Source organism: Pezoporus flaviventris, unplaced genomic scaffold, assembly GCF_033815535.1.
Source record: "Pezoporus flaviventris isolate CSIRO_AGI_PZ_B2104156 unplaced genomic scaffold, CSIRO_AGI_Pfla_v1 ptg000042l, whole genome shotgun sequence".
Classification (NCBI taxonomy): domain Eukaryota; kingdom Metazoa; phylum Chordata; class Aves; order Psittaciformes; family Psittacidae; genus Pezoporus; species Pezoporus flaviventris.
Window position 1 is genome coordinate 265890 of NW_026892590.1, and position 26520 is coordinate 292409.

At 53.8% G+C, this 26520-nt stretch overlaps 1 protein-coding gene across 3 annotated transcripts; it reads left to right on the plus strand.

Annotated features, from left to right (window-relative positions):
* PLEKHM2 (pleckstrin homology and RUN domain containing M2) lies at nucleotides 1-26229 on the plus strand. 3 transcript variants are annotated; one of them, XM_061466603.1, is made up of 20 exons: nucleotides 1-132; nucleotides 11239-11345; nucleotides 11479-11588; nucleotides 12347-12446; nucleotides 12973-13060; nucleotides 13527-13713; nucleotides 15737-15796; nucleotides 18261-18495; nucleotides 19805-20566; nucleotides 20829-20898; nucleotides 20979-21069; nucleotides 21380-21444; nucleotides 22157-22245; nucleotides 22806-22938; nucleotides 23022-23212; nucleotides 23507-23572; nucleotides 23994-24153; nucleotides 24376-24555; nucleotides 24640-24756; nucleotides 25107-26229. In XM_061466603.1, the coding sequence occupies exons 1-20, from the start codon at nucleotides 73-75 to the stop codon at nucleotides 25242-25244; spliced, it is 3009 nt and encodes a 1002-aa protein (XP_061322587.1). In that variant the 5' UTR covers nucleotides 1-72; the 3' UTR covers nucleotides 25245-26229. The 3 variants fall into 3 exon arrangements, with proteins under 3 accessions (XP_061322587.1, XP_061322588.1, XP_061322589.1); XM_061466604.1 differs by lacking the exon at nucleotides 15737-15796; XM_061466605.1 differs by lacking the exons at nucleotides 1-132; nucleotides 11239-11345 and adding an exon at nucleotides 11774-11924 and having other exon boundaries at nucleotides 11478-11588.
* The last annotated feature ends 291 nt before the right edge of the window (nucleotides 26230-26520 follow it).

Sequence of the window (26520 nt, forward strand, 5' to 3'; positions counted from 1 at the left end):
GAAAGGGCCCGGCGCGGAGGGCGGCATTCGGCCTCCGCCGGCCGGGCGAGGAGGCGGGCGGGCGGCCCCGCCATGGAGCCGGCTGAGGTGAAGGATCGCATCCTGGAGAACATCTCCCTCTCCGTCAAGAAGGTGAGCGGCGGGGGGGGGGGGCTGCGGGGCCATGGAGGAGCCTTTCCCCGGCTCCGAGGGGAGGCCGTGGGGCTGGGCCCCCCACCCCCGCCTTTGCTATGGGTGTGGGGCTGGGGACATCCCTTGGTCTCCTCTCTGTGGGCGCTGGGGACTCTCCTCTGGTGGCGTTGTGGGGCTGGGGACACCCGGCTATGTGGGGCTGAAGGTGAGGACCTTGGGACCCCCCCCAGACCCCAAAGGTAGGGGGCTGGGGACACCCCAACGCACTGGGGGATGCTTCGGGATGGGAGCGTGGGGTCAAGAACACCCCTGCTAGAGGCTGGGGAAAGCTTCAGGGATGGAGGTTGGACGAGGCCTTGGGTGCCATGGTTTAGTGTGAGGTGTCCCTGTGCATGGCACGAGGGGTGGAAGTGGGTGAGCTTAAGGTCCTTTCCAACCCTAACTATTCTATGATTCAGTGCTGTGCCATGGAGCACCCCAAAATGTGGGGTCAGCCCCTGGGAGGGGGTGCTTCCTGAGGGACACTGCCAGGGTCGCCCCTGGGAGCCTCAGTCTCTGTTGGTTGGGATATCCTGGGGTTCCCCCTTGTCAATGGGTTTCTTTCTCCTGTGGCCAGGGCTGTGGGGATGCCGCTGCACTCCCTTTGCCTGTTCATTGGGGGGGATCTGGACGAGTCCAGCCTGAAACCCTCTTCCAAGGGGTGCTCCCTCCAGTCATAGATGTGCCTTGGAGGAGCAGGACCTGGAATCTTTTCCCCATGGACACAGGGGATGTGCGGGTCATACCCATGGGTTGGGCTGCGCCCTCAAAACAAGGGCTCTGAAGATGTGTTCTGTCATACCCCATCGTACCCTGTGCTACTTGCTGCACATTCCTCCTTGCCCCTCAGCATCTGCTGCTGGTGAGAGGGTTTCGTGAAGCCCATCCCTTTGGTGGGAAGTGTCTGCATGCACGGAGGGGCCCAGGACGCTGCAGTCTCTTTGGGTGGTTGCAGGAGTGAGTTGTAGGGGCACGCTGAAAGGTCTGGGTTGGAGCACGTGTCCTGCCTGGTCCGTGTGTGAGCTCCAGCATTCCTGGAGAAGGGATTCAAGCTCAGCTGGAGGAGGTAAAGGGGGGGGGGTCTTGTTTGTTTTCATCCCAAGTTTTTGGAGCAGGGAAGTTTCTCTGGACTCGCTGACATTTGTGCACTTGTTGGGTTTCCACCGCCTTATGGAATAGGAGTTTTCCTGTGGTCTGCAGCGTGTCCTGACACAGGTTTCATCCATGAAAATTTGTCTTTATGAAGACCATCACCAGTGGATTCCCAGCACTGTTATGAAAGGGATGGCCTGACATCGCCTCTGGGGTGCAGGATGGATGTGCCATGTGCAAACCTCTCCCAGCCGCCTTCTTTTCTTCCATGGGTGACTCTGCCTTCTGCTCTCTCACCTTTCTGTCCTCTGGAAACCCAGGATACTCTTTCATCTACCTGGAAGTGAGTGGATGTTTAGCCTGCTCCAAGCTCTGTTACAGTGCTCTGCAGAGCTACTGCCTCATTTTCCCCATCTGTATAAAAACATACTACAAGCATATAGGATTTGTTGCACATCACTTCCTTCCATTCAGAAAATCCTTGGAGGATCCCTGTTGGAAATGCTGTAGAAGCAGCGTGTTATTTTAATGATTACTGTACTTGAACAGGACTCCACAACTAGCTCTGCCAGCACTCCTCTGCCTCGATCCCTGCCACCTCCTACCTTGGTCCAATGGGGAAGAGGGATCTGGGGCTTTTCCAGTCCTACCTCTTTGGCTTTCTTCTTCAGAGCAAGGAAGCTCAGGGAAATGAAGGAACCTCTGTGAAGCTTCATGCTGATGGACTTCCTTACGCCATCCCAGTGGAGCTCAAGCACATGGTGAAAGTCCAGTGCTGGCACATCCCTGGTTTTACCCCAGGATGCAGTTCTTCCTCAGGGACATTGCCTCTCTTCAGCTCTGGAGCCACTGATTTTCCGCAGCACTTGCCTCTAGGCTCAGCCCCCAAGACCCTGGTGTTTCTCTATTCATTCCATGTCATTGGGAACAGTAAGGCAGTAGGTGAGAGGAGCAGGTACACACACGTGCTGGGAAAATCCTGTTCTCATTCATCCTCCTCTCTGTACCTCTGGGTCCCTCTTGAGTAACTCCTTGTGGCTGGGATTGCACCATGGGGCATGGAGGAGGTTTCAGAGTATCTCTGCTCTCATTTCAGAAGCTTCCTCGCTGTGTAGGTTGCTCACTCCTTACTTTCACCACTGTTACAGGTTGGAGTGGTGCAGCGGAGGGTTTGGGTGTGTTTGTGGTGATGGGCACGCCTCTCCACACCACTTTTTGGCTGGATGATAATAGGGTTTTCTCTCCTCAGTTTCAGACTCAGAGGAGTTTGTGGACTCTCAGCCTGTGGGCTACAACTTAGATGTTACTTCAGAAGTCAGCCAGGACTAAACCCCACCTTGAGACTGGTTAAACTGGGACAAACCCGCAGTGAAGGCTGAGGTTCCTGGTTATGGTGTCAAGCTTTGAGTAGCAGCCACAGAAAAAATGCCTCATTTGAGTGAGTGGCCCAGGGAAAGCCATCCAGACACTGGTCATCTTCCCTCTGCCTCAGACAGGGAAGGCAGTGAGCAGCAGGGTCTGTGCCATAGAGCTGTGGCTTTACCTGGGTGCAGCTTCAGTTTCCACAGAGCGCCTCTGAATTCAGGAGTGGGCTCAGAGCACAAGCACTGGGTGAGTTCTGTCTGAATCAACAGCAGCAAAAGTGCTTTCATTCCAAGTGAACCCCTCGAGCCTCAGTAACCAGGACTGTTTCTCTCTTATCTTCCTAGAAATAGCTGAGGGATGGAACCCAGCTAGAAAAGGTGGGGTCACAAACCTGCTTGGAGAGGGAAGTTACAAACTAGAGGGGGGTGTCTGTGGTACCCAAGATCTGGACCGTTCCTGTACTTCACCTGTACCTCAGAGATCAGTGGTAAGGGTGCTGCTGACTGTAGAGGTGTGAGAGCAGAGGTTTGAGATCGGGGCTCTGCAAAGAGAGAGGCAAAACATCCAATGGACAAAATTTGCCCCTCCAGCTGGAGACCTGTCAGAGGCTTCTGCTTTTGGTTTCAGGAGAGGTCAGGAAACACTATCACTGGTGAGGGGGGTCCCTGCATCAATTCCAACATGCATCCAAGGGCACTGTGAGCATGGTGTTGATTTCCCATCCAGAGCTTGTCCTCTCTGGCAGATGTAAGTTAATTCAGAGGGTTTTGCTTTCTGCCCACATGGACAGTGGTGCTGCGGGCTCATTCCTTTTGCTTATGACTGCTTCTTTTCCCCTTTCCCGTCCAGTGCTCCCTCACGCTGCTTCCTGCCCTGGGCTGTGCTCCACCACAAGTTACTGAGCAAATTGGTGCCTAACCCTTAAGGTTTTTAAAGGATTAGGGCTTTATTGAGGCAGAAGGCTGGAGATGGACAAGTTATGACTCATTGTGGATTCACCCCTTTCTGTGCATCCTCTCCCTTGTTCACTCAAGTGCTTGTTTTCTTCTAGGAGATGCTACTGTGTGGCAGCAGTGGGGTGAGAACTGCCTCCTAGTGCCTCCCAGCTGAACTCTTACCTTGATTGATAAGCATGTGAGAAATGCCAACAGCTTCATACCCATCCCTGGCCAACCATCTCCCGATAGCTAGAACCTATCACAGGTGACTTGGTCCATGCTAAAGCTGGTAGTGTCAATGTTTTGTATTCTAGAGAGGTTTACTGCTGTCCTGCCTGTGATTAGGTAGGGAAAATGCGACTTCCTCAAACAGTGCTTATTGTTGGCTACTCAGGAGCTCAATATAAGACCAGAGGAGATCAGAATCCAGGATTCTGGGGCTCTCCTCTGTTTTTCAGGCTTTCCTACTGGCTTTGAAGGACACACATTCCCATGAACCCTAGAGCAGCTCATCCCTGGTGCATGCCAATTAGGTGGAGCCATGGTTTTTGCTGATGTTGCAGGACTTCTTGCCAAAAGCCCTGGCTCTGCTGCGTTTGTGCATGACTTAGGGAAGGTTTCCACTTCCCTCTCAGTGAATTAATGCTGTGCCTTCTCTGCCTGTCTCCGGCTCAGATTTGTACCATTGAAATGCCTTTGCAGTCTGCCCTGCTGCCTGAGCGACACCTGTGCAACATCTCTGCTTCTCCTGCATGGTGAGGGAGGATAGATTTGGGGATGGTTTAGTGCCCCCATGTCCTGGAGAAAAGCAGGTAGCACTGGAATGGAGCATCCCTCCTCAAGTCTCACAGGGAATGTGCTCACCTCTGGCTGGGTGGATTTATCCAGCCCAGCTGCCATGACACAGAGGTGGCAGTTCTGGAGATGTGAAAATAGCCAAGCAGTGACTTGTCTCCTGCTTCCCACTGAGGGACACCTCGCTGGCTCTGGGACTGCAGGGGGTTTATCTCTGCCCAGGGTGTTTCCCCTCGTTTGTGCTTGCTCCAGGCCACATCCATGGTTGCTGGGGGGAGCACATAGCAGGGATTAACTTCAGAAGTCCTGCCATGCCCTTTCACCACATGGACCAGGTTTGCCAGCTGCCAGAAGCCTGTGCCTGAAGCCAGCAGCCACCTCACACAGCTCAGAAGTCAGCCATGAAGACACAAGGATCTCTCAGGTGCTTTAAGAAGCCTGTGAACGCTTGCAGCTCTTACACTGTGTATTTTGGTGGTTCTCTAAGAGCTTTGCCACTATCTGGTGAGGGAATGAAGCCGCTTGCTGTGGTTCTGCTGAGAGCACAGCTGTGTATTCCCTGAGTTGCTTGAGGATCTCAAAGTTTCTGTCTTTGGAAATTCCTGTTGCCTCATCCTGGGACAGGTCTGGTGATGATAGGAGGCTCATCACCCATGCCTGCAAGGGGATTAGATTCTGCAGGTACCTAAAGTGATGCTTGTGTCATACCCAGGGGATGCATTTCTCAAAATGAGCTCTGTTTCTGTTGGTGGACAAGGCTATGATAGCCTTTTGGGGAGAAAACATCCCACTTGTTTTACCACTAACACAAAGCCTTTCACTGGAGAGCAGTTGGTTTAGGAGGCTCAATTTTGGTAGGGAGTTTATACAAGGAGCTGAAGCAATGCCTCTGAGCCTCTCTGCCTCTGATTGCACAACTGCTGTTGAGTGATTTCAGCTTTCCCTACTGCTGATAACCTGGTCCAAGAGGAGTAACTGAAATAACTGCAGAGGACTTGGATGATGGGGAGAGATTTATAGCAGCAAGTGCCCAGGGTGTGAGTAAACAGCAGCTCTCTGGAGAGCAGCACCTTTACAAGGACTTGCAGGGCACAAGCAAGAGGAACAGGATGCTCCCTGTGACTTGGAAGCAAGTGTCACCCCTGGAAAAGATCCTATCCTTTGCTGAGCCATGCATGGGTCCAGCCTGCTGCAAGGTTTGCTGCTTAGAAGCAATGAAGGAAAGCCCTGGAAAAGCCTTGGGGCTGTGGGAGATGACGAGTGTACGTGTCCCATGAGGTGACAGCCTTCCTGGTGCTGGATTGCAAACGCTTCAGAGCTCTGTGTCTCCAGCCACGGAGCATCTTTGCTGTGGGTTTCAGCTTCACCTCTTTCAGGCTCTTGTCTGTGCACATTAAGAGCACACTCTGTTTCTCTCCAGGCTGCTCCAGCATCACTTGTGGTGCCTTCAATGTGCTGACACTCTGAGTGTGATGATGTATTTCATTGGGAAAGCCACAAGATCCAGGTGAGATGTCCTGAGTCCGGGATGGACACTGGGCACTGAGACCCGCGCTGATTTGGAAGCTTGTTTTAAGAAATGTTGAGTCAGATCGTGTATGCAGGCTGCAAAACTGAAGCTTTAGGGTTTGTGTTCTGCAAGTGTGCAAGAGAGAGTAACATCCCTGCCTCAAAATTCAGCCTGCTTTTAGGGAAGACCAGAAGGTTTCCAAGCAGAGTAGTTCAGTCTCTTTATGCACTTGTCATTGTATGGTTGTACTCCCCTGAGCAGGTATGAGAGTGCTTTCTCTCATACCTTTATGTGTCTGTCCTATCCCTTCCTATTGCCACTTCCCTTGGGGTTGAGCTACCATCACTTGCTTGGGACAAGGTCAGTCACCCACCACCTTTTTTGGTGCTTCCTGGAGATCCAGGCTTGCTCCTGAGGGTGTGGCCCCAGGCTGAGAGCCCAGCGCTGGTTCTTAATCAGCGCGTTCTTAATCACTGTGTTAACTTTGCAGGCTGCCTTCGCAGGAAACCATATGGGCTTGCTCTTGCAGAGCATTCTGTGTGTGCAGTGTGGTAGGTAACATGCCACCATCCTTGTCCAGTTGGTGGAAGAATGAGGTCCTGGGAGCAGGCTTTGGGGTTTGGGTCTTGTTTGCATCTCCAGCTGCCTGCCTGGATGGCTCCTGAAATACTGCCCTCAAAGAAAACCCCTACCTGGTAGCTTGGAGGAGGTGTCTTTCAGCTGCTGGGGAAGATGGTGAGAGAACAGGAACTGAGGCAGAGAAAAGGCTTCTGTTAAGTTTTGGCTGCCCACTTGCTGCTCTGTGGTGGCTGCTTTTGTTTTGCATTCCTGCAGCTGAGGAAACCCCCTCAGCAGCCCATGTGCAGTGGGTTTCAGAGCACCCCTCACCTTCCCCCTGCAGCAAGCGCAGTGCTTGGGGACATAAAGGAGTGCAGGGGGTGGGGGGGTTACTTTTCTTTTGCTGTGTCTGTCCTGTCAGGGACAAGCAGAACAAGGGAGATGGAGTTGGTGTCAGAAAACTGCCAGTGAAACATCTGCAGGCTGGATTTATGGAGTGGAGATGGAGATTTGGTTGGGTTGTGGCCAGCCGTGATCAGGGTAAGGAGGCTCTATATTTCGATAAGGTTTTAGAAACCCTGGAATGATTTCAAAGGAGCACCATGAGAATGATTGGATTCGGGGAACGGACGTCACAGCGTGTTTGTTGGCAGCCCTTGCAACACAGGAGCTCTGTGAATGGGCCTGGAGAGCTTCACGCTCTGAGAACCGGTGCGATTAGGAGGTTCTAAAATTGGGCAAGGAATGATCCTTTCTGGTGCCTGCCAGCACAGGGTGTGGTGGTCATTGCACAAAGTCAGCTCGTGATGGATAAACAGCAATTAAATTCACCTTCTCCTCAATGGGAGCAAGGTGGGATGGAAGGAGCACAAGCCCCGTGCTCCCCCCCGCAAACCAGCTCTGTTCCCTTTGGACAAACACCCTCTGCTCTGCTTCCCTCTCAGGAGTGGTTAATTCACCTGCCTCAAGTGTTTGGGCTTTCGTAACCAGGTCACCCAAGTGGGTTTGTCCCACGGTGCAGGGACCCAGCCGGCTGCAGCGTGCTCTCGGTGTCAGATGCCTCCTGCACGCCAACAGCGCTTATTTTGGCCCCAGGAATGCCTATAAATAGCCCTGGGACAGGGCTCGAGGCATTCACCATGCCCCAGATGAGTCCGTGTCTGAGGCAGCCTTCAACCCTTCCCTCTGCATTTGGAGTGCAGAGGAGAGGAGGGAAAAAGCATCTCTCAGGACAACCCAGCAGTGACCAGTGTCACGTTTGGGTCATGTTTTTAACCTGGTTCCTTGGCTCCATCCTCATTCTCCCTGGTTCCAGCCTGGCTCGCTGCCCAGGCATGGCAGGGAGCTGCTTTGTGGATGCTTCATAACGTTTGGTCACCACCTCCCAAACAGGTCCATCTGCTGTAATTGGGGAGAGGTTTGTTTCAGATTGTTCATTTGTGGTTTATAGTGATTTAGGGAATTAAATGCTGCATGGAAATGCCTTTTTGTCAGGGCAGTGCCACATGGCTCCTGCCTGTGCTGCACAGTCAGGATCCACCAAGATGCTCATGTTCATAGTTCCTACAAACTTCCAGCTAGGTGGATCTGGGAGCAGGCCAGCTCCAGGCCTGTTCTGGGAAATGATGCAACTGGATTTTGTTCCCCAAGTGGGACACCTGTTTCACTTCACCTTTCCTCTTCATCCTTCTTCCCAAACCAAAAATGCCTCCCCATCAACTTTGGCAATTCTCAGCCTCTCCCCACCCTTGCTGTAAGGATGACTCAACCCAGGAGACCCTGAGGCTTCTTCTGTTGTTTCCTCCCTGGACACGTGGTGCCTTGGCAGGGATTTGTCTGGCCAAACTCATTTTAGGGCTGTTGCAAGCCGTGCATATCCTTTGCTGGACTGTAAGCTGTTGGATGATGGGATGCTGGAAACAGCAGTCTCTCGACACAGCACCATATAGGAATGTGGCAGCACAACTTAGTGCCTATGGATAGGACGAGCCCTCGGTGCACATCCCTGTGACTGACAACTCCTAAAATGCCATGACTTGGAGTGCCCAGATCCAGATCTGAAACTGCTGAGTGCGGTTCCCCCTTGCAGGGTCCCATGTGCACAGGGCTGGTTTGATCCCATGATTGAGCAACGCACAGTCACACCAGCTCGTCCTCTGCCTCCTGACGTTGCAGAGGGACAGACTTGAGTCTTTTGGGGTAGGTTTGCTGTGCACATCGCTATGGGGCTGGGTTTTCCAACAGCGTCCCCAGGAAGAGGGGGCAGTGCAGGGGTGGCTGGTTTGTGTGGAGCAGGAGGCTGCGTGCTGCCAGCAGAGCAGCTAAAAGCGACAGCAAGCCTTAATATAACACAGATTGAGCCCTTCAAACCCTAGATCCCTTCATGGGAGAAGATTCAGCTTTTCAAGGGAAGGCAAATCTGGGTTATAGGAATTCCTGGTTACATCTCAGTGCTTGGAGATGTTGAGATGAGACAACCAGCGCTTGCTAATGGTTTGCATCCTCCGATGAGGGGAGCAGGTCGGTCTGTGTAGCAATGAAGAGGGTTGGGAGCTGTGAACTGCCTGGTGGAAGGACTGTGACAAAGATGTAGGTTATTTGTGGGGAAGGAAGGAAGGAAAGGAAAAAGAGGAAATGTTTCTATTTGCTCATCTCTTTTGCTGCTCAGGCTCGGAGTGTCTCTGTCACGGGGAATTCCTCTAGTCAGCGGCACAGACAGGCTTCAAGTTCCTCCAGGATGCCCTCGCCAAGCTGTGTGCTGAGGGTCTGCTTGGGTTTAGTGTAAGCTAGTGGAGGGCCTGGTTTAGTTCTGTTTCCTCCTTGCTGTCCTCAAACCAGCACAGAGCCTGCAGAAACACCCAGGACAGGAACCTTTCTCCAGGGGTGCCCAAGCTCTCTGCAGAGGCAACAGCCTGGCTGGGACAAGCCAGGTATTGCTGCCTTCAAATCCTGCCTGTATAGCAGGGGCTTTGCTTCCTGCCTCAGTTTCCCCAAAAATGGGATATTTTAGTGAGCTCCAGGGAGAGCATCCCCTGGAGTTTAATCTGTCCATCACTTGAGGGATACAGCTCTGAATCATGACTTAGTTTCTTCCTCTGCTGTCCTTGCTACAGTTTAAAACACAGGTTCCAGGTAGCTCCTGAAATAGATCTTGAATAGTGGGATTTTAGGGCATTCTCCTCCCTGTCTGTGTCTGGGCTGCCTGTTAATAGTGTAAATCCTCTGGAACAGTCCCCTCCCAGGAAGGGGTAAGAGCTGCTGGGCTGCAATGCTTCGGGTCTCACCTGGGTGTTGAGAGAATATCTGTGCATCACCAGAGCACCCAGTGGCTCTGCAACTGAAACACTGCTGCCTGTTTCCTTCCACAGGGGATTTACCTTCTGGATTAGTTGGGACGGGACAGGTTCATGTGCGCTGTGCGATGGGATGTGGGAATTTGGCCATGATTCTTCGGGCTCAGCAGTTCTTTCCCACGTAAGGGCTGGGACCAGCTCCATGCAGGAACACGCCTGGCTCTCCCATCTTAGCTCAGAGCTCTAGAGGGATTCACCCTTCAAGCAGGGAGGGTGTTGGAGTTAGATCTATTCCTGTTTTCAAGAGTGTTGTTGGGAAGTTTTCCAGGGGCCATGGGGTGTTCTGTGTCCCTTGGATAACTTTTATATGGAGACTGGATGGTGTTTCTAAAGCAGCTTCTCTGCCTCTAGTAATAACTGAAGAGGAGAAAGCAGTTTTCTGGGGACAAATCAGACTCAACCAGCACAAGTTCTTGTTTTTTCAATCTACCATGAAACCAGGGAAGTTTGGCAAAGAATTATCAGGTCACTAAAACACTGTACTTGTGGCTGTTGTTGTGTTTCAGCTTGTCACCAGCCAGACAAATAAAGGTAGTGTATAGAGCTGAGATTACATCCCTCGTGAGTAATCTCCCCGCCTGAATGCCAAGTTATGTGTGAGACGGGGACCTAAATAGATCTGTAAGCTGTAGGGGCAGGCGGAGGCCGGTGGGTCAGCTGGGAAAGGGATATAGGATTTGGGGGTAAGGGGATTTCTAGCAGCTTTTGCAGCAGCACGTGGCTCTGTCTGTATCCAGTGCCTTCTGCACCCTCTGAGTCCCCATGCTGTGTGGCCAGGCAATTCCTACCAGCCTGTGTTTGAAAGTCTGGGACAGCTCTCAGCTGCCTGGCATCAGTACCCAGCATCATGGTGCTCCCTCGGGCCACCTGCAGCAAGCAAACCTCTGTGTCTTCTCAGGATGCTGAGATTTCACACAGATTTAGCTGCTGGACTTGGAGCATCTTTTTTACCTGGAAGCAACGTCTCTCCCTAGCCAGGTTTTTCCCATGGCAAGGCCCCGAGACTGAGGAGGGGACTTGTCTATGCAGAGCCAAAAACATTGCTCAGAGGTCTGGGTTATGTCTGTTCTGAACTGCTTTGTAATGGCTGCACCACTGCAGAAGGACCACCAGACCCCCACTGCAGCATTGGCTGTAAAGGAGCAAGTTGTGCAGCACAGCAGGTTCTGAGCCTGCCCAGCACACAGGGAAGTTGGTCGTGCAGTCACAGCCACAGCTGGCTTGTCTCTGAAATGTGGATGAGTCTTTATGGGTGAGGCTCTCCCTATGAGTTACTGCCTTTAGGGTACTCTTAAACCCAATGCTACACCCTGTAAGTAACCTGCATCAAGGTTTAGTGAGCTGAGGGGTTAAAGAAAGCTAGTTAATACTGCCTGTGAGTGCATTGGCATGTCCATCTGCCTCCTCAGGGGGCTGTAGAAGGGTGTTTCAGCTGTCTCATCTCTTCCTTTTGCAGCTGCAGAGCTACTTTGCTGCCTGTGAAGATGAGACACCGGCCATCAGGAACCATGACAAGGTCCTGCAGCGTCTCTGTGAACATCTGGACCATGCTCTGCTCTATGGGTAAGTGTGGAGCTGCTGGCGTGCTTTTCACCCAGTGTGTAGCCTCAGTTTGGGGAAGCCATCTGGGCAGTCACTGGGACGGAGGTAACAAAGCCCTTCCTTAACCTTCCTCTGGGTTTCTTTCTTCTTCCAGCCTGCAAGATCTTTCTTCAGGCTACTGGGTGCTGGTTGTTCACTTCACCCGCCGAGAAGCCATCAAACAGATAGAGGTGCTTCAGCACGTGGCCACCAACCTGGGGCGCAGTAAGTGCTCACAGACACTGCCCCTGCTCAGAGGGCAAACAAGTCTGGGCACATCTGACAGGAGGCCCAGGCAGGTTGTGCTGATGTGGTCGAGGGCTGGGGCTGCAGCAGAGTGAGGGAGGCAGCAGGCAGCTCAGGGCCAAGGAGGTGGGAGGCCTGCCTTAACCATATGCACCGTGCCTCAGGATCAGGTGCCTGATGCTGCTTCTCCCCTGCTGCAAGTTGTCTGTAGTGGATGTTTGGGACCATCGAGGCTGCTTTTGACACAGGACGGTGCCCAGAGACCTCCTCTCTGCCTGATTATCCCAACACCCTTCGTCTCCCAAGCCCGTACTGGTGAGAGCGGAGCTGAGCACAGACTCCCCCATCACCTCTCTCTGCACCAGAATGTGTGTAATGTCTCAGACTGCTCCTGTGCTGATTTAGAGTGATTCTTTCCTCATCTCTCCTGTCTCCTGATCCCTGGAGATGCCCACAGGGCTCCCATCTCACTAGAGACACACAATTGTGTGTCTGCTTCTCAACCGGCTACCACACAGGCTCTTATTCCCATTCCCACTCCAAATCACAAATCTGCCCCTTCACTTCCCACTGGCATTTTTCCCCCAGATTTCCCCAGGGGTCAGTTGCTTCCCTGGAATGATACCAATGTGAATGGATGATCTGACATGTTTTAACTGATTCATGGTTATTTCTGGGCTTGCTTCACTTCTCAGGTATTTCTCCACAAATGAATCTCTCTGCTGCTTTGTTTTCAGGCCGGGCATGGCTGTACTTAGCCCTCAATGAGAACTCCTTGGAGAGCTATTTGAGGCTGTTCCAGGAGAACCTAAGCCTGCTGCACAAGTACTATGTCAAGTGAGTATCCCTGCTCCTTGTCTGGGCATTGGTGGGCATCCCTTCTCAGAAGCCAGCCCTAATTTTTCAGTGGGGAGCAAGCAGTTGATCAGGGTCTGATTTTTCCTTTGTGGGTTTTGCATGATTAATTTAAAGGTCCCAGTTGCGAGCACTCTGTGCCATAACAGAGCCTTCAAGCATCTCTTCTAGTGACTGCTTTTACTCCCCGTCCCAGATGTACTGTTTATATTCTTCCATGTTTTCCAAGGAGCTGCTGAGCTCTTGGGACCCAGCTCTGGCGGACACCTGGAAATCTGCCTGCAGCCTGGCTGGGGACAGCACACAGTGAGTGTGTGACTGCTCCGAGCTGCACACATCTGCCTTTAAGCTTTGGCACTGCTCTTAGGAGGCAGACAGCAGGGTCACAGCTCCAGGGCACTTTATAGGGCAGCTCAGAGACACACCACCAAGAAAACAGAAGGGCACTTGTAGCTGTTTCTTCTCTTTCTCACATCTCTAAAGCTCTTTTGTTCAATCCATGCTGCAGGAACGCCCTGGTTTGCAGTCATGATCATCTGACCTTGTTCTTAACACTGGTGTCCGGGCTGGAGTTCATCCGCTTTGACTTGGATCTGGTGAGTGTTTTACCTGTTTGTCTTGGCTCTGGGAGCAGGTATGGGGGCCAGGGGGAGGCCTGGATGTAACAGGTCCCACTGCTTGCTCCAGGTTGTACCTTCTTGTACAACCTCAGCTGAGAACATGAAGGTGCCACTTTTAGACAAGGCTTTAGGCTGGGGTCTTTGGGGATCCAGCAGTGGGATTTATCCCTATTGCTCTGCACAGTGCAGGAGAGGAACAAGGCAGCTGCAGGGCAGCGTGGTGGGGGTAGAGGAGCTGAGTTCTGCAAGTGTGGCACGAAATGCTGGGGTCCCTCCAGGTGAACACAAAGCCACTGGCAAACCCTCGGTGTCCCCTCTGGGTTTCCTTTGAAAGGCAGAAATGGGCACTCAGAGGACGTTCAAGGACAGTTCGATCATTTCAAGTGCTAATAACTGTGTGGTGACTCAGAGCCTCACTCACCCTGTGCTCTCCTCTCTGCAGGATGCTCCTTACCTGGATCTAGCCCCATACATGCCAGATTACTACAAGCCTCAGTACCTGCTAGACTTTGAGGACCGTCTGCCCAGCTCCATGCATGGCTCAGACAGCCTGTCCCTTAACTCCTTCAACTCAGTCACCTCCACCAACCTGGAATGGGATGACAGTGCCATTGCTCCATCCAGTGAAGGTCAGTGGTTGTTTGGAGATGAGATGTGCTCCCACATCCCCTTTGGCTGAACTGTCAGAGTGGATGAGACAGCAAATGATGGGCTGGAAAAGACCAAAGCAAGAGACCCAGAAGTTAGGCTGTGAGTGTCTCCTGCCTTGCCTTGGGAGGTGCTGGGACTTAGACCGTGGACAGCCCCTTTGCCTCAGACTGGGAGAGGAGGACGTTCCCTGCTAGTCACCTCAGGCCACCTCTCCATCCTGCGGCTCTTTTAGCAAGACCTGGAGAAAATTGCCCATGGAGGAGTGAAAGCCAAGCCCCTATCTGAATGTGCCTTCCAGTTCAGAGCAGGCACACAGAGCTGCAGAGGACCTTTTTTAACTGCTTGTTTTGCAGTCCAGAGACCCACATACGATGGAGGTGGTGGGGAATAGTTTGCAGGGACTTTTCTCCATGTCTGCAGTCTGAGGAAAAGGCAGCCAGTGGGCTCAGGGGTGCTGGTTTTCCCTCTATGCATCTTAACTTGAGCAGCGTGATAAGTTGTCCTACTCATCCCCTCATCCCTATCAGAGGGGGCTGGATGTTCTTCATGGATGTTGGACGTACTTTGTGCCTGTGCCCTTAACCTGCTTCAGGCTGGAGCAGGGAGCTCTTGCCCTGCATGAAGCATGTTCCCATGAAGAAGCAGCTCCAAAATACATTACCCCTGTTTCCTTTTTGATGTCAGTCTGGATAAAGCGAGATCAGGTGATTCTGGAAGGAATAGATGGGGTGATGAGTGCTGTGAACGGGGTGCAGTGGATTCAGGACTGAGTCCATGTACGAATGGGTTCTCTCTCAGACAAGGGTCCCCCAGCTGCCTTTAATGTGTAAGATAGAAACAGCAGACATTAAAGTTGCTGGGAAGGAGCAGGGTGGGGTGGGTGTTAGCATCCTTTAGCAAAGGACTTTGAAGCGCAGCCCTGGTTTGGGCTCACCTATGATATCTGCACTTGTGCTGTAAGTGTGGAAGGCTTTGCTTCCCAGGACTTGCTTATGCCAAACCTCCAGGATCCCAGGTGGAGACAGCAAGAGGAGCCTTGCAATGGAAGTCTCAGGAAGAAGCTTCTCTGTCCCCAGGGGTTTGACATAAGCAGCAGTTTTAGTTCTTGCAGCGTGCCCTGGGCTTGTGTTCCTGTTCCTCCCTCAGCAGAACATGTCTTGGTGCCAGCAAGTCTCCTGCCTGTTCCTATTGACTGGGCAAGGGGTGTCACTTGGGATAGGCCATGCTCTCTGGCCACTGTGGTGGATGGAAGCTTAATGCTCATGAGAAGAGGGGTTTGGAGTAGAGATCCAAGAGATTTTGGAGCTAGGTTTTGGATTTGGCATCATCATAAGCTATCCCGTGCGCCTGGGCAGCGGCTGTGATCTGCGTCTCAGTTTCCCTGTGCATAGAAAGGTTCAGTGGTGATGCAGAAATGCCATCCCCTGTGGAAGGACCAGGACAGTGGAGGTGCCTGAGCCCAGGCAGTGCCACTGTTCCTCCTGCTTGAAGGAGCTGAACTTCAGTAACTGTTTCACTGCTCATCATTTCAACAGGAGCATCTCCCTACCCTGTGAGTGTAGGTGGAGTTGGGGATTTTAGGATCAGTGGACAAGTTTTTCCCTTTAATCACACTTCGCAAGCGTTAATGAGTCAAACATCACAGTATCCATGGGAGGTAGGTGTGAAGAGGGAAAACTGAGGCACAGATTGACTAAATTGCTTCCCAGAAGGGATCCCAGCCATGACATGACCGTGTTTCTGTTTTAGCTTTCCTTCATACCTCACTGGTAGCTCCCATAACACAGACATCCCACAGGAACAACCAGTGGTGCAGCTGGTTTCCATTTGCATCCATGTTCCCTAACTATTTTCTCAGGAGTTTCAGATAGCAGTGGAAAATTGTTTTGTTTCTCTCCTTTCCCATCTCCCTCCCCAGATCCCCCTCACACTCTCCCCTGTCCCTTCTCCCTCCCCACTGCTCGCATTTCTAATCCTGAGTTTTATCCCTCATTTTTGTAGATTATGATTTTGGAGATGTCTTTCCAGCAATGCAGACCATGCCCAGCAGAGACTGGGAAGGTGGGACATACTCATCTGTTACAACCTTTTGGTTTTCTCTCTGCATTGCTGCCACCTGAAGCTTGCTGCATGCTTCCCAGTTCAGTTCTTTAACAAGCAACCACTGCATCTTGATGGAATTCAGTAGAGGCAGAAAGGAGCAGAAAAGATCCCCCAAGGTGGGAGGTTGTGTGTCTCATCTGTGAGGCCACGTGCAAAGCTTTCCCCAGCTCGTGGTGCATGCAGGCACGCTCACCTGGTGTGTATCCTGGAGCAGAGGGATGTTTTCCTGCCTCTGATGATGCCTCTGTGTCTTCTAGACCAGGTTACAAAAGAAGAGCTTCAAAATCACTGCCCAAAATGAGCGTGACATGCCAGCTGACCTTCCTGTAGATCTCCTCTTTGGGATAAAGCACACAGGGTGCTGATGGAAAAGCTGATCCAATCGTTGATTTCCTGAAAGCCCTGGAAAGCAGCTGAATTAATTCTGCTTTCTTTAACTGGGGGCCTTTTGCAGGGATTGGTTTGGGAGGTTTTTTTTCCCTTGCACCCTGCTGTGCTGTGTCAAAACAGCTTTTGAAGCCACAACATCCAGCACACGGCTCTGCTCAGTTTGGGTCTCTATGCTTTTTATTTTACCACTTTTAAACCCAATTTGTTAACTATGTCTGGCCTTTATGCACAAGAGCATGTGCCCATTTTAGAGGAACTTGTTCTCCTTCCTCCACATGCACTCCCTGTGCATAACCTTTACATACCACAAGAGTAGGAGATTTCTCTGCTTTACCCCTGGAGGAAATACACCCATGCTCTGTCCTTTGCAGCTCAAAGTTGGATGGAGCCTTGGGTCCAAATTGACTTGGCTGGTACCACCTCATTATTTGGGGAAAGTCTGCCTGAATTCCATGTGGATTGCTCTTGGGCTCTTAACACGCTCCTTCTCATCTTCTTTCTTACCACATGGAGATGGTTTAATGTGTCCCTGAAACCTGAGTGTCCATGTAGAGGGTACAAACCACGTTCCCAAACCCAACACCCAGCAAACAGCTTAACTGTGAGTGTTGGTTGCAGGCTGGGAGAAGCCAATGGATGCCGGGGGCAAATCCCTCTGGCTTTTGTGTGAGCTTCCCTGTGCAGGTCCTGGTTGCAAGGTGGTGCCAGTGTGAGCCACCACAGGTCTGGAATGGGTGAGCCGAGCAACCCTTGGCTGTAGCAAAGCTTCCATTATAACCCCTGCCAGGTCAGCGTCCTGATGCATTCCTTGCTCTTTGTACACAGAGCTAGAAGAATTAGGTTAAGAAGGTTAAGAAAACTGGGGCAGATCCCTGTTTTCAACACATTTTGGGGTAAAATTCTGTATTTTGGTCAAAGATTGTTTTCTCTCAACAGAACCAACAAGTAACATTCATTGTGGTGATGCAGGCTTGAAGCCTGGGGCTGAAATAGCTTCTAAATGGTTTATTTCCCCTTTACCATGGGATTTACGTCCCCTGATGGAGTTTCAACCCCCCCATGTTCAGGGCAGGCATTTCAGCAGGAGCAAAGCAGTGTTTTGAAATCAGCCATCACACAACTGCCTTTATCAGCTGTTCAGAAGAGGTTTCATTTTCCTAGTCAAACCCTGCACCCCAAACCAGTCCATAGGGCTGTGGTTTCCTTTAGACAGGCTCTCCCTGCCTAGCAGGAGGTTTCTACTGGCTTTGGATATGAAGAGTGCTGGGGAAGAGAAGGGCATGGATAACCTTCCCTTAACCATGAGTTTGTGGATGGATAACTCTGAGCATGACTCCTGCAGCCCTTCTCCACTGCTCCTTTTCCCTCTGAAGACTAACATGGGTAAAGCTGGTTGTGCTATGACCTGTCTGTGCAGCCTGCTGTCCTCAGACCTTGGTGAATGCTGTGTCCTGCCCTCCAGCACACTTCCAGCTTGTGTATGTCTCATGCAAGCAGGCAGCTCTGTAAGGATCACTGCTCTATGGGGTGGCTTCATTTCTGCCCTTTTACTGAGTGAGCATCTTCCTAAGACCCCATTGCAGAGGAGAAGCAGCAGTGTGGGGCAGCAGCTTCGTTGGCTCGCTGGCATCTTACTAAGGAGCACCATGGCCCCAAGACCCCTCCAGTTCCTTCCCAAGGATGCTACTTCTTAATCCAGGTGCTGGCTCCTGGGGACCAAGCTGTTATTTCCAGCTAAATGTCTAAATCCCAGCTTAATGTCTGTGTTGTCTAAATTGCAGTGGGTGCAAAGCACAGAGTGATGCTGGTGGCACGCTGGCCTCTGTCCTTCCTCACGAGCAGCCTGCTGCCTGCAGCAATCTCTGAACTAAGCGGGTGTGACGATGCTCTGCGGGTACCTGGGGTGGTGTCACTGCCAGCAGTGTGGTGACCTTATAACGCCCCAAGCCCCCAGCGCACCACTTTGCTTGATTTGACTTGATCTGGTGCCTGAGCTGATGTTCATCCAGCTCTTCCCTTCCTGTCTTTGCAGATGGAGACCTCACAGACACGCTGAGCTGCCCGCGCTCCACTGCCTCGGAGGCGAACGGCAGCAAAGGCTCTGTGAAGAGCCCAACGCAGCGCCACAACCCCTTCAATGAGGAGAAGTCGGACGTGACGTCCTCCACTGAGACCACACCGGTGCACACGGCTTCCCGGGAGAAGGCAGAAGCCACCCCTGAAGGGACGGACCAGTCTGAGAGCTGCACGGAGCTGGAGGTCATCAGGTGGGGACAGAGCTGCCTGGCCTGGAGACGTGGCTCCGAGTGTCATCTGTCACCACAGGTTGATGATGTGCTACCCCTTGTAGCCCAATGGAGACAGCATCTGTGGGGTAGCCTTTATACAATCCTGAAAAGGTGGTTTTATACCTCTAGACACCAACTGATGCCCTGTAGGTGTCAACAGAGCTGGTCCCTTGGGTCTGTAGAGCTACAGGCTGGGTCAACATAAACACCTTTGCCTGACACTATCAGAGAGCTCAGAGGAAGCCAGGGGCTTTTAGTTGTGGTTTTCTCCAGCTGGTGGCAGGTTTGCAGCAACTCCAGGTCTTGGATCTTCTCTCCCATCCTTCCTCTTGTTTGTCCATGAGCTGTGGCTAAACCTGTTGAGGGAGATGCCTCCTGCATCCTGTGTTTGACTCTTCCAGAGGAGGTCCCCAGGGGACCCTTGGAGCCTTTAACCCAGACATAGCTCAAGGCTCCATCTGCTCACAGCCCAGGACGGGGGCACCCCAGAACCGGCCCAGCAGGCCTGTGCTTTGTTCTCACACCCTGTTCTTCCTGAGAGGAGCTGGGTTATGGCACAGACACACCAGAAGGAGAGCACTGCACTCACCAAGAGTGGCCTGACAGCAGTTTTGGTGGCCATGGCAGGCCTGAACACTTCCACAGCTGGAATCTCGGAGTGCCGTTCCCTCCAGCCTGCATCTCCCTCTTCTGGCAGGCAGGGACACGGCATTCCCATGTCCTCTTGAAACCTCCCGAGATGCTCTGAGAGCATCTTGCTCTCAGACAGGGATTTCTCTCACCTCACTTTAGCTCCACGTCCATTTGTGATCCCCTTCACAGTCAAAAGAAGCCCCAGATGCTGCATCTGGCAGCTGGAGCCTCTGTTCTTTTTGGATGGGTAGGAAACAGTGTCCATAACCTGCTTTTCTTGTGGTGGCTGGCATGGACACAGGGCTCTGTGTGGCTACAGTGTTCTCTGCAATAGGGAAAGTTGCAAAGGAAGGTTGCTGGGAAAGACCTTTAGACTGGAGCTGAGGAACAATTCCTTCCCCAAAGGGTGCTCAGGCATTGGAACAGGCTGCCCAGGGCAGGGCTGGAGCCACCGTCCCTGCAAGCATTCAAACACCGTGTAGCTGAGGCCCTCAGTGCCATGGGTTAGTGGTGGGAGAACAGTTGGACTTGATGTTCTTAAAGGTCTTTTCCAACCTAGTTGATCCTATGGTTCCATGGAAGGGATCCCTCTCTACGCCACAAAAGCCTAAGCAGGCACAGATGATGAACATCTCTCGTTGTCTCTCACCACCAGGTTGGCCAAGAAGAAGAAAACGGGCAAGAAGAAGAAAGCAAAGCACGAGGAGCCCGTGAACACCCCAGCGCCCACAGCACCCGAGGCCAGCGGCGACAGCGGCGTCAACGGGCTGAGCGACAGAGAGGACCTTCAGAGAGGTGACGGCCCCGGCGCTGAGCCCAGCCCCGGCGGGCAGGAGGAGGGTGCTGAGCGCTCTGCCCTCAGCCAGCTGGCACTGCGCATCCCCGAGATGAAGGACACGTCCATGGAGAGCGTGGGGCAGCCGCTGAGCAAGGTGATGGACAGGCTCAACGGGCAGCTGGACCCCGGTGGTGCCTGGAGCATGCCCCTCGAGCCCCCCGGGCAGTCCTTTCGGACTGGCACGCCAGGGGAGACCCCGGATGGATCGTCCTCTGGCGACTTTAGTGAGGGGATTTCAGCCCCCATGGACTTCTACCGCTTTACCATCGAGAGTCCAAACGCTGCTGCACCAGGTGGTGGCCACCATGACGCTCCAGGGCCTGGCCAACCGCCACATGTTTCTGGTAGCCCTGAGGCTCCTGAAGAAGAAAGCGGAGAAGGAGAAGCAGTTGGGGCAGTAGAGGAGTCTGGAGGGGCGAGTGATGAGCCCCAAACTGGCCAGACAGGCACCACCAAGCCCCAGGTTCTCTGTGAGCCCAAGAAGGAGCAGCCCAGCCCTTCCCCAAGCAGCGCTGAGGACTCTGGTGTGGAGGAAGGACAGGGCAGCCCCTCAGAGCTGACCCATCCCTCCGAGTTCAGGTGAGGCTGGGTTTGCTCAGCAGGGAGAGCATCTTCCAACCAATCTTGAGCTCAGGCTGTCACTTTTCCCTTTGTCTTTGGTTTGGGGGGCAAAGCCTATCCTTTTCCGGGAGGAAGAGGGAGGCACAAGGGGTCAGGAGGGAAAGGTCCTAGGGGGTAAAGGTTCCCAAATCAAGGACAAGTTCAGTGAGGAAGGGGATTGTCCTTCCTGGACTCATCCCATGCCATGACTATGTCCATCCTCTCCCGTCTCTTTACTCAGAGTGGATAACAACCATCTCCTCCTGCTGATGATCCATGTCTTTCGGGAGAATGAGGAGCAGTTGTTCAGGGTAAGGCGGCCACCAGTGATCTCCCCCAAGGGACCAGCTCTGTGCCTGCATCCACTGAGAGCTCTTTTCCCTCCACACAGATGATCCGGATGAGCACTGGGCACATGGAGGGGAACCTGCAGCTGATCTACGTCCTGCTGACGGATTGCTACGTGTACCTGATCCGGAAAGGTAGATCCCATCCTGACAGCCTCTGCGCGGCTGCAGGGAGGGAGGCTTGCCCGTAAATGAGGGTACCATAGCTCAGTACCTTCACTGCCAGCTCCTGCCAGTTCCCTCATGTCCCCCGGCGCAGTGGCACAGTAGGGAGCTCAGGTTGACTTGTCCCCTGAGCAGCCCTGGGACATGTGGCCCACAGCTCCGTGCTGCCTGGGACACAGCTTGGTTTGTGGGTCCATCACTGCTGCTGAGCCACAGCCCGGATCCAGGCAGTGCTGGGCTCCTCTGCCCCAGTTCATGTGGCTCTTTGTGTCTGTGCCAGGGGCTGCAGAGAAGCCGTACATGGTGGAGGAGGCTGTTTCCTACAATGAGCTGGACTACATCTCGGTGAGTGCAGCCCCCAGGGAGAGGAGCAGGAGGTGGGGTGGTGGGGTCAGTCCTCACCCCTCCATCCACAGGGGTGTCGGGAGCATCGCAGTGGAGTGGTTTTGAGGGTGCTTTGTCCATGGGGACTGTTTTGACCAATGAATCTTTGAGATTGGAAGTGATCCTCCCTCCGGGCTGAGAACATTGGGGCTGTTCAGCCTGGAAAAGAGAAGCTGCGTGGAGAACTCAGAGCAGCTTCCAGTGTCTGAAGGAGGCTACAAGGATGCTGGAGAGGGGCTCTTCATCAGGGACTGGAGCGATAGGACAAGGGGTGATGGGTTCAAACTGAAACGGGAGATTTAAGATGGAGATAAGGCAGAAGCTCTTCCCTGTGAGGGTGCTGAGGCGCTGGCACAGGGTGCCCAGAGAAGCTGTGGCTGCCCCATCCCTGGCAGTGTTCAAGGCCAGGTTGGACACAGGGGCTTGGAGCAAGCTGCTCTAGTGGAAGGGGTCCCTGTCCATGGCAGGGGTTGGAGCTGGATGAGCTTTAAGGTCCCTTCCAACCCAACCCATTTCATGGTTCTTAAATCCCACCTCTGCGGGTGCTCGTATCTTCACATGGGCAGCAGAGCAACTGCTGCCCTTCTCCTGTGGGGCCAGAAGCCAGGTTCGGCCCTGCTTTGTTGCTGCTCATCTCCCTCCTGGCTTCCTGAACCCATCCTATGTGGCACAGGTTGGGCTGGATCAGCAGACGGTGACTCTGGTGTGCACCAACCGGAGGAAGCAGTTCCTGCTTGACACCGCGGACGTGGCTCTCACTGAGTAAGCAGGGGCCGGGCGGTGAGCTGTGGTGCTTGCTCCTGGGTGACTTGGGGCATGCAGGAGACTGGTGACAGCCCTTCAACAACAAAGTGCTGCCATCGGGGGCATTTGGGGTTTGGTTTGATGCCACCGGTTAAACCCTGCAGGCAACTGGGAATGCCTTGAGCATGGATAAGGATGTACACAGCAGTCAGCCTGTGCCTCAGGCTGACAGCCTCGGGGCTCTGGGCCATGCAGATTCTGTGTTCTTTGTGCCCCTTTGGATGAGTAGGGATGAGGTCTTGAGTTTCAGGGCATGTCCCCAGGTCTGTCTGCATGTTGTCAGCTCAGGGAGGTGATCTCTTCAGGGCCTAGATCTGTGTTGGGATGAGTGTCCCATCTCCCACTCTCACCCATCTCCTTCCTGGACTTTGCACCCTTGGTCCACAGGTTGATTTTGGGATCCTTTGGTCTGGAAAACCAGAGGCTCACATTGAAGGGAAGTGCCTGTGGCATCAAAGCTTGTGAGGGAGATGAATCCTCTGCCCTGGCCTCATCAGAGATCTCTCTCTCCCTCTCAGATTCTTCCTGCTCTCCTTGAAGTCAGCCATGATCAAAGGGTGCCGGGAGCCGCCGTACCCCAGTATCCTCACTGATGCCACCATGGAGAAACTGGCACTTGCAAAGTTTGTGGCCCAGGAGTCCAAGTGCGAGGTGAGTTCAGGCCTTGCAGCCATCACTACACAGGAGATTCCCACAGGAGGTTCCCTCCCATTGACTTCTCCTGATTCCTGCAGGCCTGCAACGTGGTTGTGCGTTTCTATGGCCTTGTCCACTGGGAAGACCCCATGGACGAGACGCTGGGACCTGCCAGCAACAGCTACGCCTCCACTGAAAACACGGTCACCAAGGATGGCATCCTACACTACAAGGCAGGGACCTCCTACCTGGGCAAGGAGCAGTGGAAGACCTGCTTCGTGGTGCTCAGGTTGGTGCCAGGGCTGTGGGTCAGGACTGCGGTCAGCCAGGGCTCATTGGAGAAGGTGCTGGGACCAGTTTGCTGCCCAGGAGCTCTTCGGGTGATGGCAAGGACCCATCTTGTCGGCTGGGAGGATGAAACCACCAGTTGTGGCTGTCCAGCAGCAGGAATGCAACCCCATGGGGCTGCATGGGTGGAGGGCAGGGCAGAAGTGGCAGTGGGACCAGAGGCAGAGGGAGTTTGTGCAGTTGCCAGAGCTGAGCTGACTCCAGTTCCCATCTCTTTCATCTTCCCAACTGGCAGCAATGGGATCTTGTACCAGTACCCGGACCGCACGGACGTCACCCCTCTGCTCTCCATCAACATGGGGTAAGCGGCTGGCAGGATGTAGCAGCCAGACCCAGTGGGGATCAGGAGCTCCTTGGGGTGTTCAGAGAGGTGTTTGGGGGCACATCACGATCCAGACCATGCTGCAGCACTCCCTGCTTGCTCCTGGCCGGGTGCAGATGCCTGTTTGCTCAGGCTCCGGTACAAGCAGTTGGAGATAGGCTCATTTCCCCCTGGGTTTAGCACACCCTTTGATGGGGAATTGGCCTCTGAAGGTCTGATGGAGCCCTCCACTGCTCTCACCTCCAGCTCTACGCAAGGTGCAGAGACCAAGGCCGTCCTTGGAGCATCCTCAGGGACTGTCTCCTGTGGGGAGCAGGCGCCGCGCAGCGCCGGGAGGGCAGGCGGAGGCTGCTTTGAGGCCGCCCCGGCGCTGATCTCCATCCTCCCCCCTCTCTCCCAGCGGTGAGCAGTGCGGGGGATGCCGGCGCTCCAACACCACCGACCGGCCCCACTCCTTCCAGGTGATCCTGACGGACCGGCCCTCCCTGGAGCTGAGCGCCGACAACGAGGAGGACATGGCCGACTGGATGCAGTACTTCTGCCAGGCTGTCTCCAAAGGGGTGAGCCGGGGACAGGCCCCAAGGGTGGGTGCATCAACACCCTCCATCGCCCGGAGCCCCTGTGGGGCACAGCTCTGTCAACGTGGAGCTGCCCAGGGATGTCTGGCAGGGATGGAGGAGGCAGTTTTCTTCCTGCTCAGCAGGGTTTTCCTCAGGAAGCACCCTATGGAGACACATCTCCTTCATGCCAGATTCAAACCCCCCTTTTCCCACCCTGTGCAGGTGATCCCCCAGGGTGTTGCCCCCACGCCGTGCGTCCCGTGCTGCCTCGTGCTGACGGATGAGAAGGCTTTCACGTGCCATGAGGACTGCCAGACAAGCTTCTTCCGCTCCCTGGGCACCGTGGAGCTCACGGACATCACCGCTGTCTCTACGGAGGCAGGCAAGGAGTACTGCATCCTGGTGAGTGTGGTGCTTTGGGAATGCCTGTCCCAGGGCTGGGCGAGGACCCCAGAGGTAACACCTGGCCTCTCTCTTGGTGTTTAGGAGTTTGCTCAGGACAGCAAGCAGTTCCTGCCCCCCTGGGTCCTCTATTTTAGTTGCACTACAGAACTGGAGAGGTTTCTCTCGGCACTGAACGCTGCTTGGAGGAACATCTACCAGGTGAGTGGGTGAGGCTGTGGCACACTCTTCCTCTGGTGAGGAAGGGCCAACAGGACCCTCTGAGGAAGGTGGGATGGAATTTTCATGTGGGGTGAACCCAGCTTCCCCACAAAGGCGGGAGAGCCAGAGAGTGTCTGTATAACCACGGGATGTGGGATTTGGAACCCAAATCCTGTGGCAAGACAGGCTATGAGCATCCAGAGCCAGTGAGGGGAATGACTTGGTTCAGCCCTGTCCCCCTCTGTCACCCGTATTTATGACACAGCGACTTTGCCATCTGGTTTTGGGGTGGTTTGACACCAAGGGCTGGGGTCCGTTCCCCTCCTGACTGCCCCACACGTGTGTTTCAGGTTGACCTCCTGCACAAAGCCACTCTGGATGCTGCCATCAAGAAGAAGTGCGAGGACGCTCAGAGCCTCATCGACAGCGCGTGGCAGCGCAGCGACAGCCTCTGCCGCGGGCGAGCGGAGCGGGACCCCTGGTGCTAACCCTGCCCGGGGGAGGACGGATGCCGGGGGCCCATTTTGGGAGAGCAGGGTCTGTACCCAGCTGCCCCGCAGCCGACCGGCTCCCCAAACCCTCCTGCCATCGCTCGCTCCCCACCAGGATCGTGCCTGCAGGCGTGGACCCTGCATCCCGTCCCCACCACGCTGGGGACATCCGGCACGTTTTGGGGAGCAACCAGACACTTCTCCATGCAGGAGGCGAGGCTGAGCCCGGCCGCTTTCCCTCTCCAGCCGTGCAGCCTCCACCTTCCTCATCCAGTGGCCACGGGGCAAAATCGTTTGCCTTTCATGGAATAATATCCCACAAATAGTGTGGGAGAGGGGAGGGCTGGGGATGAGCATCCCCCCATCGCAGCAGGGAGCGGAGGACTTGTTCATTCTAGAACAGGGATGGGGCATGGAGGCGGAGAGGGGAACACACATCGCTGCCGTGCATGTTTTCTCCTGGCTAATGCAATCACCGAGTGCGGCACCGCTTCACCTCCTGGATCACCCCGCGCCGGGCTTCCGGACATCACCAAAACACTCCCCAGCCCGTCCATGAGGTTTGAGGCTAAAGGAAGAAGGACCAGGGCCAAAAATCAGCCTTAACTCCTCCCAGCATGGTTTTAGACGATCTCAGAAGCTGCTTTGAGGTTTGGATGCTGGCCCCGTGTGCTGGGGGAGAGAAGAGAGCGAGTCCCATGTTCTTCAGGTGTTCTAAGGGACGTTGTCACAAGGCTGTCACCAACCACGTCCCCATCTCGCTGCACCCGAGGCCAGTGAGGACCCATCGCTGCTTGCTCTCTACAGTGAGCCCTTGGGGCACAGCCCCAGCTTTTAAATGATAATAATAATGATCCAGAGACCTTCTGTAATATATGTTCATGGGGCCTTTTCGGGGAGGAAACGTACGTGACTGAATGTGTATGTACATACATCTGCTTCCTTACCTCCTCCCCAAATAAATACTCATTGGTAAGTCAGACCCCAGCACCAGGGGGTGCTCTTCCTCCTCCTCCCGTCCCCAGCTTCGCTTTGGGGCAGGGAGAAGCAGTGGTTTTAGGATAGAGAGATGAGGATGTGCACCCCATCGGTGTTAACCCCGAGTTATCCATCTTGATCTCCTGTGATGCAGGAGATAGTCCCAGTCTAGACAAGGAAAGAAACAGCCACAGGGCCAGCCACCAGCATCCCATAAATCCTCCCTTGCCTTTCAAAAGCAAAGCAGGGAGGGTTGGGAGGATTCCAGTGTCTGAAGGGGGGCTATAAGGATGCT

What these genes read in the sequence shown, in the direction of transcription:
- PLEKHM2 (XM_061466603.1), top strand. Translation starts at nt 73, where the DNA reads ATGGAGCCGGCTGAGGTGAAGGATCGCATCCTGGAGAACATCTCCCTC. An exon ending in ATGAGGAGCAGTTGTTCAGG is followed by an intron (nt 20,899 to 20,978) that starts GTAAGGCGGCCA and finishes CCCTCCACACAG; the next exon opens with ATGATCCGGATGAGCACTGG. An exon ending in CGTGTACCTGATCCGGAAAG is followed by an intron (nt 21,070 to 21,379) that starts GTAGATCCCATC and finishes TGTCTGTGCCAG; the next exon opens with GGGCTGCAGAGAAGCCGTAC.